Below are 10,579 nucleotides of genomic sequence, written 5' to 3'. Positions count from 1 at the left end.
CGCTCTTGCCTGCCTGGAGGACCCAGCGGGAGGAGTGGCTGCTCTTTGGCCTTGGAGGACCCGTTCCCTTTGTGCTGGGAAGACCCAGGCTCAAGATGGCGGAGAGCGGAGCGGAGGAGAAGGAGCCGGAGGGCGATGGCGAACGGAGATTGCGGGTAAAAACATTAAACACTGAGCAGCGGGCCTCAAACTACCTCCAATCCCGGATTTCCACCTCAAACCGGAGGGAAAAGGGTCCTAAAGGCAGGACCCCGGGGTCAGAGTTCAATCCTTAACCTTTAACCCCTCAACTGGGCCAACAGGTGGCCATTCAGCCCACATTGGGCCAGCAGGAGGAGGCCACTCTGCCCACACTGGGCCAGCAGGAGGAGGCCACTCTTCCCACACTGGGCCAGCAGGAGGAGGCCACTCTGCCCACGCTGGGCCAGCAGGAGGAGGCCACTCTGCCCACGCTGGGCCAGCAGGAGGAGGCCACCCTTCCCACGCTGGGCCAGCAGGAGGAGGCCACCCTTCCCACACTGGGCCAGCAGGAGGAGGCCACTCTGCCCACACTGGGCCAGCAGGAGGAGGCCACTCTTCCCACGCTGGGCCAGCAGGAGGAGGCCACTCTGCCCACACTGGGCCAGCAGGAGGAGGCCACTCTGCTCACGCTGGGCCAGCAGGAGGAGGCCACCCTTCCCACGCTGGGCCAGCAGGAGGAGGCCACTCTGCCCACACTGGGCCAGCAGGAGGAGGCCACTCTGCTCACGCTGGGCCAGCAGGAGGAGGCCACTCTGCCCACGCTGGGCCAGCAGGAGGAGGCCACCCTTCCCACGCTGGGCCAGCAGGAGGAGGCCACCCTTCCCACACTGGGCCAGCAGGAGGAGGCCACTCTGCCCACACTGGGCCAGCAGGAGGAGGCCACTCTTCCCACGCTGGGCCAGCAGGAGGAGGCCACTCTGCCCACACTGGGCCAGCAGGAGGAGGCCACTCTGCTCACGCTGGGCCAGCAGGAGGAGGCCACCCTTCCCACGCTGGGCCAGCAGGAGGAGGCCACTCTGCCCACACTGGGCCAGCAGGAGGAGGCCACTCTGCTCACGCTGGGCCAGCAGGAGGAGGCCACTCTGCTCACGTTGGGCCAGCAGGAGGATATGCAAGAAGTCTCACGACACCAGGTTAAAGTCCAACCAGTTTATTTGATAGTAAACCCACAAGCTTTCGGAAACGGTGTTCCCTCGTCAGGTGTGTGGAAGATTCTGATCAGAGAAGGGCATTTGGAGGCACACCCAGTTTACAGAATACTGACTAGAATGCAAGTCTTTACACCGAACCTGCTATTCAAGTCTTAAAAGGTGCCGACAATGTGAGTGGAGGTTGCATGAGCACAGGTTAAAGAGGTGTGTATTATCTCCAGACAGGGACAGTAAGTGAGATTTTGCAAACCCAGGCAAGTCATGGGGGGGGTTACAGATAGTGTGACATGAACCCAAGACCCCACACTATCGGTAACCCCCCACGACTCGCCTGGGCTTGCCAAATCTCGCTAACTGTCCTGCCTGGAGACAATACACATCTCTTTAACCTGTGCTTAACCCTCTCTCCACTCACACTGTCTGTACCTTTAAGAATTGATTAGCTGTAAAGACTCACATTCCAATCTTTATTGCGTAAATTGAGTTTGTGTCTTTCTGTCCTTTTTATGATCAGAACTCCCAGCCACCTGACGAAGGGACGGGCTGTCCCGAAAGCTTGCGGCTTTTGTTACAAATAAACCTGTTTGGACTTTAAGCTGGTGTTGTGGGATTTCTTCTTGTAAAATCTCACTTACTGTCCCTGTCTGGAGACAATACGCATCTCTTTAACCTGTGCTTAATGCTATCTCCACTCACATTGTCTGCACCTTTTAAGACTCGAATAGCAGATAGCTGGGAAGACCCGCAGTCTAATCGGTATTCTGTAAACCGTGTGTGTCCTTATAATCCCTTCTCTGACCAGAACCTTCCACACACCTGACGAAGGAACACCGTTTCTGAAAGCTTGTGGGTTTACTATCAAATAAACTGGTTGGACTTTAACCTGGTGTTGTGAGACTTCTTCCCACATTGGACCAGCCAGGAGGAGGCCATTCTGCCCACATTGGACAAGCAGATGGTGGCCATGGTGCCTCTGTTGGGGCAGCCAGGAGGCCATTTATCGCCTCAATACTGTCGGATTCGTTCTCTTCTTGGCAATGGCTGTTCTACATTTTAACTCTCACCCACTTGGGCTGCAGAATCTGAAATATCTTTTGCCTCTCACAGATCTCTGCCTCATTTGAATGGTTTCCCTGAGCATCAGTGGGTTTTTTTTTTAAATCTAGGTACTTCCTGCGCTCCCTGACCTGCGATTCCCAGTTTGAGTCTCTGTGAGAAACTGCACGTTCTCCCCGTGTCTCCATGGGTTTCCTCCCACAGTCCAAAAGACGTGCTGGTCAGGGCGCATTGGCCGTGCGAAATTCTCCCTCAGTGTACCCGAACAGGCACCCGAGTGTGGCTCCGAGGGGATTTTCTCATCTCTGCACGCTTTCTTAATTTCCCGTACACCTCTGACTCCTGCAGGCACTCTCATCTTCTCGCCCACTCTCATTTTTTGAAGGAGAGCCGCACTGTGTGGGGAGGGTCGGTGCTGAGGGAGCCCCGCACTGTGTGGGGAGGGTCAGTGCTGAGGGAGCGCCGCACTGTGTGGGGAGGGTCGGCGCTGAGGGAGCGCCGCACTGTGGGGAGGGTCAGTGCTGAAAGAGTGCCGCACTGTGGGGAGGGTCAGTGCTGAGGGAGCGCCGCACTGTGGGGAGGGTCAGTGCCGAGGGAGCGCCGCACTGTGTGGAGGGTCGGTGCCGAGGGAGCGCCGCACTGTGTGGGGAGGGTCGGTGCTGAGGGAGCGCCGCACTGTGGGGCGGGTCAGTGCTGAGGGAGCGCCGCACTGTGGGGAGGGTCAGTGCTGAGGGAGCGCCGCACTGTGTGGGGAGGGTCAGTGCTGAGGGAGTGCCGCACTGTGGGGAGGGTCAGTGCTGAGGGAGCGCCGCACTGTGTGGGGAGGGTCGGTGCTGAGGGAGCGCCGCACTGTGTGGGGAGGGTCGGCGCCGAGGGGGCGCCGCACTGCGGGGAGGGTCGGCGCCGAGGGAGCGCCGCACTGTGGGGAGGGTCGGCGCCGAGGGAGCGCCGCACTGCGGGGAGGGTCGGCGCCGAGGGAGCGCCGCACTGCGGGGAGGGTCGGCGCCGAGGGAGCGCCGCACTGCGGGGAGGGTCGGCGCCGAGGGAGCGCCGCACTGCGGGGAGGGTCGGTGCCGAGGGAGCGCCGCACTGTGGGGAGGGTCGGCGCTGAGGGAGCGCTGCACTGCGGGGAGGGTTTTATTCCAAATTTGTTGTCTCTTCCAGGAGCTGGTTGATGAACTGTATCTGTTCCGAGATCATTACTTTGAAAATCACAGTGTGGAGGAAGCCAGGAAGAAACAAGCTGACCTGACACAGCGAATGTACGAGACGCTGGAGCAGATCGAGGCTCTGGAAGGTACAGTTCCCAGTTCCCAGTTCCCAGATCCCGATCGATACCCATTAAACCGTCAGTAACAGCCGGTCACTCCAACTCACAATCAGATTCAATACAATGGCATCAGTCCCTCTCTCGGCTGATCAGCTGTGGAAGCCCTCACCCAGGCGTTCCATTACTCAAGACTTGACTATTCCTACACCCCCTCCCTATCCCTGTAACCTCCTCCAGCCTCCCTACACCCCCTCCCTATCTCTGTAACCTCCCTACACCCCCTCCCTATCTCTGTAACCTCCTCCAGCCTCCCTACACCCCCTCCCTATCTCTGTAACCTCCTCCAGCCTCCCTACACCCCCTCCCTGTCTCTGTAACCTCCTCCAGCCTCCCTACACCCCCTCCCTATCTCTGTAACCTCCTCCAGCCTCCCTACACCCCCTCCCTGTCTCTGTAACCTCCTCCAGCCCCCTCCTCTATGAACGGTATGCTTTGTCTGTACAGCGTGCAAGAAACAATACTTTTCACTGCATGTTAATACCTGTGACAATAAATCAAATCTCTCTCTCACTCTGTTTCCTAATCCGCCACTCCCCTCTCTATAACTCTCTCTCTCACACCGTCCTCTCTCTCTCTCTCTCACCCCGTTCTCTCTCTCTCTCTCACACCGTTTTCTCTCTCTCTCTCTCTCTCTCTCTCTCTCACACACTGTTCTCTCTCTCTCTCTCTCTCTCTCTCTCACCGTCCTCTCTCTCTCTCTCTCTCACACTGTTCTCTCTCTCTCTCTCACACTGTTCTCTCTCTCTCTCTCACACTGTTCTCTCTCTCTCTCTCACACTGTTCTCTCTCTCTCTCTCACACTGTTCTCTCTCTCTCTCTCTCTCTCTCTCACACTGTTCTCTCTCTCTCTCTCACACTGTTCTCTCTCTCTCTCTCACACTGTTCTCTCTCTCTCTCTCTCTCTCTCTCACACTGTTCTCTCTCTCTCTCTCACACTGTTCTCTCTCTCTCTCTCACACTGTTCTCTCTCTCTCTCTCTCTCTCTCTCACTCACACTGTTCTCTCTCTCTCTCTCTCTCTCTCTCTCTCTCTCTCACCGTCCTCTCTCTCTCTCTCTCTCTCTCTCACACCGTTCTCTCTCTCTCTCTCTCTCACCGTCCTCTCTCTCTTTCTCTCACACACTGTTCTCTCTCTCTCTCTCACACTGTTCTCTCTCTCTCTCTCTCTCCCCGTCCCCTCTCTCTCTCTCTCTCTCTCACCGTCCTCTCTCTCTCCCCCCGCAGGCTCTGCCCACAACAAGGCCCAGCTGTTGATGTTGAAGGGGAAAGTGTTGAACGTGGTGTCAGACTATCAGCCGCAGGCGGAGGAAGCTCTCTCCAGGGCAGTGAAGCTGGACCCGGGGCTGGTGGAGGGCTGGAACCAGCTGGGGGAGGTGTACTGGAAGAAGGGAGACATCGCCTCGGCTAAGACCTGCTTCTCCGGAGCACTCAACCACGTGAGGGGGGCTGGAGGGAGGAGAAGCGCTGTGCAGACTCCGTCTGGAGAACGGCGTCTGGGTCTGATCAGTCCCCGTCTGGACAGCTATATCCATCCCCCCTCTCCCAGTCAGAGGTTTACAGCATGGAAACAGGCCCATCGGCCCAACTTCTCCATGCTGCCCCTCTTTTTTAAACCCCTAAGCTAATCCCAATTGCCCACATTTGCCCCCATATCCCTCTATACCCATCATACCCACGTAACTGTCTAAATGCTTTTTAAAATTGTCCCCCCCTCTACTACTGCCTCTGGCAGCTCGTTCCAGACACTCACCACCCTCTGGGTGAAAAAATTGCCCCTCTGGACCCTCTCCCCTCTCACCTTAAACCCTCTGCCCTCTAGTTTTAGACTCCCCTACCTTTGGGGGAAAAGATATTGACTATCTCGCTGATCTGTGCCCCTCATTATTTTATAGACCTCTATAAGATCACCCCTCTACACTCCAGAGAAAAAAGTCCCAGTCTATCCCAGCCTCTCCTTATAACTCAATCCATCAAGTCCCGGGAGCATCCTAGTAAATCTTTTCTGCACTCTTTCTAGTTTAATAATATTCTTTTTATAATGGATTATAGCCAATGCTTAGAATCATAGAAACCCCACAATACCAAAGGAGGCCATTCAGCCCATCAAGTCTGTACCAACAACAGTCCCACCCAGGCCCTACCCCCATAACCCTCATTTATCCCAGAAATCCCCCTGACACTAAGGGACAATTTAGCACGGCCAATCCACCCTAACCTGCACATCTTTGGACACGAAGGGGCAATTTAGCATGGCCAATCCACCTAAACTGCACATTTTGTGGACTGTGAGAGGAAACCAGAGCACCCAGAGGAAACCCATGCAGACACGGGGAGACTCCATACAGACAGTGACCCAAGCCGGGAATCGAAGCCGGGTCCCTGGCGCTGTGAGACAGCGGCGCTAACCCACTGTGCGCTGAGCCGGGAATCGAACCCGGGTCCCTGGCGCTGTGAGACAGCGGCGCTAACCCACTGTGCGCTGAGCCGGGAATCGAAGCCGGGTCCCTGGCGCTGTGAGGCAGCAGCGCTAACCCACTGTGCGCTGGGAATCGAAGCCGGGTCCCTGGCGCTGTGAGGCAGCAGCGCTAACCCACTGTGCGCTGAGCCGGGAATCGAACCCGGGTCCCTGGCGCTGTGAGACAGCGGCGCTAACCCACTGTGCGCTGAGCCGGGAATCGAACCCGGGTCCCTGGCGCTGTGAGGCAGCGGCGCTAACCCACTGTGCCAGCCCACTATAGTTGTGTGTGTCTGTGGGTAAAATGTGACTCGTTCAGCCCTGTGCGCTCTCTCTGACCACTGGCTTTCTCCCTCACAGTGTAAGAACAAGGTTTCACTCCGTAACCTCTCGATGGTCCTGCGCCAGCTCCGAGCACAGGGAGATGACTTTGCCCAGAATGTTTTTGCCAGTGTGGAACAGGCCAAGCTGGCTGTACAAATGGACATCAAGGATGGCACATCGTGGTGTAAGTTTCAACTGAGGGGCTTGGTGGGGTGGATTAAGGGATTCGAGGTGAATGAGGCAGAGGGAGTGTGATGGCGAGGTGACCCTCCCCACAGTGCGGGGCTCCCTCAGCACCGACCCTCCCCACAGTGCGGCGCTCCCTCAGCACTGACCCTCCCCACGGTGCGGCGCTCCCTCAGCACTGACCCTCCCCACGGTGCGGTGCTCCCTCAGCACTGACCCTCCCCGCGGCACCGACCCTCCCCACAGTGCGGCACTCCCTCAGCACCGACCCTCCCCACAGTGCGGCGCTCCCTCAGCACCGACCCTCCCCACAGTGCGGCGCTCCCTCAGCACCGACCCTCCCCACAGTGCGGCGCTCCCTCAGCACTGACCCTCCTCATAGCGCGGCACTCCCTCAGCACTGACCCTCCTCACAGCGCGGAGCTCCCTCAGCACCGACCCTCCCCACAGTGCGGCGCTCCCTCAGCACTGACCCTCCTCACAGCGCGGAGCTCCCTCAGCACTGACCCTCCCCACGGTGCGGTGCTCCCTCAGCACTGACCCTCCCCACGGCACCGACCCTCCCCACAGTGCGGCACTCCCTCAGCACCGACCCTCCCCACAGTGCGGCGCTCCCTCAGCACCGACCCTCCCCACAGTGCGGCGCTCCCTCAGCACCGACCCTCCCCACAGTGCGGCGCTCCCTCAGCACCGACCCTCCCCACAGTGCGGCGCTCCCTCAGCACCGACCCTTCCCACAGTGCGGCGCTCCCTCAGCACCGACCCTCCCCACAGTGCGGCGCTCCCTCAGCACCGACCCTCCCCACAGTGCGGCGCTCCCTCAGCACCGACCCTTCCCACAGTGCGGCGCTCCCTCAGCACCGACCCTCCCCACAGTGCGGCGCTCCCTCAGCACCGACTCTCCCCACAGTGCGGCGTTACCTTCGGTTGTTGCTGCTGGAGGAGGTTACAGAGATAAGGAGGGGGTGTAGGGGGAGGTTACAGAGATAGGGAGAGGGTGTAGGGGGCTGGAGGAGGTTACAGAGATAGGGAGTGGGTGTAGGGTGCTGGAGGGGGGTTACAGAGATAGGGAGGGGGTGTAGGGGGCTGGAGGAGGTTACAGAGATAAGGAGGGGGTGTAGGGGGGGTTACAGAGATAGGGAGGGGGTGTAGGGGGCTGGAGGAGGTTACAGAGATAGGGAGTGGGTGTAGGGGGCTGGAGGGGGGTTACAGAGATAGGGAGGGGGTGTAGGGGGCTGGAGGAGGTTACAGAGATAGGGAGGGGGTGTAGGGGGGCTGGAGGAGGTTACAGAGATAGGGAGGGGGTGTAGGGGGTTGGAGGAGGTTACGGAGGGAGGAGTCGAGGAAGCTGGAGGGATTGAGAAAGATTTCAGTATCGATGTCTAACCTGTCCTGTGATGTACAGTAAGTTTTTCTCTCTCTCTCTCACCCAGATATCCTTGGCAATGCTTACCTGTCTCTCTTCTTTGTCACTGGACAGGACCCTCGTATCTGTCAACAGGCACTGAGTGCGTACGCACAGGCCGTGAGTGTTCAGGAGGGCTGTGTGTGTTTATCTTCAATGGGGGAATTGTGGGGGGGGGAGGCGAAATCGGGATGCGACTGAGTTGGTTTTTATTTTGTCATTCCTAATGATCTCTCTCTGTGTCCCCCCCCCTCTCTCTGTGTCCCCCCCCCTCTCTCTGTGTCCCCCCCCCTCTCTCTGTGTCCCCCCCCCTCTCTCTGTGTCCCCCCCCCTCTCTCTGTGTCCCCCCCCTCTCTCTGTGTCCCCCCCCCCTCTCTCTGTGTCCCCCCCCCTCTCTCTGTGTCCCCCCCCCTCTCTCTGTGTCCCCCCCCCTCTCTCTGTGTCCCCCCCCCTCTCTCTGTGTCCCCCCCCCTCTCTCTGTGTCCCCCCCCCTCTCTCTGTGTCCCCCCCCCTCTCTCTGTGTCCCCCCCCCTCTCTCTGTGTCCCCCCCCCTCTCTCTGTGTCCCCCCCCCTCTCTCTGTGTCCCCCCCCCTCTCTCTGTGTCCCCCCCCTCTCTCTGTGTCCCCCCCCCTCTCTCTGTGTCCCCCCCCCTCTCTCTGTGTCCCCCCCCCTCTCTCTGTGTCCCCCCCCCTCTCTCTGTGTCCCCCCCCCTCTCTCTGTGTCCCCCCCCCTCTCTCTGTGTCCCCCCCCCTCTCTCTGTGTCCCCCCCCCTCTCTCTGTGTCCCCCCCCCTCTCTCTGTGTCCCCCCCCTCTCTCTGTGTCCCCCCCCCTCTCTCTGTGTCCCCCCCCCTCTCTCTGTGTCCCCCCCCCTCTCTCTGTGTCCCCCCCCCTCTCTCTGTGTCCCCCCCCCTCTCTCTGTGTCCCCCCCCCTCTCTCTGTGTCCCCCCCCCTCTCTCTGTGTCCCCCCCCCTCTCTCTGTGTCCCCCCCCCTCTCTCTGTGTCCCCCCCCCTCTCTCTGTGTCCCCCCCCTCTCTCTGTGTCCCCCCCCTCTCTCTGTGTCCCCCCCCTCTCTCTGTGTCCCCCCCCCTCTCTCTGTGTCCCCCCCCCTCTCTCTGTGTCCCCCCCCCTCTCTCTGTGTCCCCCCCCCTCTCTCTGTGTCCCCCCCCCTCTCTCTGTGTCCCCCCCCCTCTCTCTGTGTCCCCCCCCCTCTCTCTGTGTCCCCCCCCCTCTCTCTGTGTCCCCCCCCCTCTCTCTGTGTCCCCCCCCCTCTCTCTGTGTCCCCCCCCCTCTCTCTGTGTCCCCCCCCCCTCTCTCTGTGTCCCCCCCCCTCTCTCTGTGTCCCCCCCCCCTCTCTCTGTGTCCCCCCCCCTCTCTCTGTGTCCCCCCCCCTCTCTCTGTGTCCCCCCCCCTCTCTCTGTGTCCCCCCCCCTCTCTCTGTGTCCCCCCCCCTCTCTCTGTGTCCCCCCCCCTCTCTCTGTGTGTCCCCCCCCTCTCTCTGTGTGTCCCCCCCCTCTCTCTGTGTGTCCCCCCCCTCTCTCTGTGTGTCCCCCCCCTCTCTCTGTGTGTCCCCCCCCTCTCTCTGTGTGTCCCCCCCCTCTCTCTGTGTGTCCCCCCCCTCTCTCTGTGTGTCCCCCCCCTCTCTCTGTGTGTCCCCCCCCTCTCTCTGTGTGTCCCCCCCCTCTCTCTGTGTGTCCCCCCCCTCTCTCTGTGTGTCCCCCCCCTCTCTCTGTGTGTCCCCCCCTCTCTCTGTGTGTCCCCCCCTCTCTCTGTGTGTCCCCCCCCTCCCCGTTAGGAGAAAGTGGATCCCACTGCCCGCAGTAATCCCGACCTGCATCTGAACAGATCCACGGTGAGTCCTGCACCCTGTTCCCCTGCTGGGGTCCGTGGTGAACTCTCCGATAATAACTGAGGCCTTTCTGTCAATAGAGCGAGTTGGCGAGTGGGGGGAGGTGAACCTTCAGACTGTGGTGGGGTGGGCGACGAAACCGGAGCACCCGGAGGAAACCCTCGCAAACACGGGGAGAGAAACGTTCAGACTCCACACAGACAGTGACCCCAGCCGGGAATCGAACCCTGGGTTCGATTTAGGGTCAGAGCAGGCGATAGCCCTGTGGTGGTATCACTGGACCATTAATCCAGAATGTCAGCTCATGTTCTGGGGACCCGGGTTCGAATCCCGACACAGCAGCTGGTAGCGTTTGAATTCAATTCAAAAATATCTGGACTTAAGAATCCACTGATGGCCCATTGACGGAAAAACCCACAAGACACAGTTGGCTCATCGAGTCTGCTGCCCCCATTCAATCATGGCTGATATTTTCCCCCTCCCCCATTCTCCTGCCTTTTCCCCCCCCGATCCCCTTATTAATCAGGAACCGATCTATCTCTGTCTTAAAGACACTCAGGGACCCGGCCTCCTCTGGGGCAAAGAGTTCCCACACATTCCCCACTCTCTGGGTGAAGAAATCCCCCTCCCCATCTCTGTTTTAAAGGACCGTCCCTTTACCTGAGGTTGTGCCCTCTCTGGTTCCAGTTTTTCCCACATCCTCTCCCACGTCCCACTCTATCCAGGGCCTCGCAGTACCCTGTAAGTTTCAATAAGATCCCCCTCCCCCTCATCCTTCTAAACTCCCATCGAGGACAGACCCAGAG

At 59.5% G+C, this 10,579-nt stretch overlaps 1 protein-coding gene across 1 annotated transcript; it reads left to right on the top strand.

The window, feature by feature from the left end:
- Window positions 1-45: 45 nt before the first annotated feature.
- On the top strand, window positions 46-9,844 carry LOC145338653 (tetratricopeptide repeat protein 5-like). The gene is made up of 6 exons (XM_080183044.1): window positions 46-155; window positions 3,393-3,525; window positions 4,782-4,993; window positions 6,373-6,520; window positions 7,956-8,047; window positions 9,720-9,844. Exons 1-6 carry the CDS (start codon window positions 96-98, stop codon window positions 9,834-9,836), a joined length of 762 nt encoding a protein of 253 aa, XP_080039170.1. The 5' UTR covers window positions 46-95; the 3' UTR covers window positions 9,837-9,844.
- The last annotated feature ends 735 nt before the right edge of the window (window positions 9,845-10,579 follow it).

Source organism: Carcharhinus amblyrhynchos, unplaced genomic scaffold (genome assembly GCF_965287045.1).
Source record: "Carcharhinus amblyrhynchos unplaced genomic scaffold, sCarAmb.v2.hapA chromosome_131, whole genome shotgun sequence".
NCBI lineage: Eukaryota > Metazoa > Chordata > Chondrichthyes > Carcharhiniformes > Carcharhinidae > Carcharhinus > Carcharhinus amblyrhynchos.
Note: the sequence above shows the minus strand (reverse complement) of the source record. Positions and strands in the feature narration are given on the sequence as shown.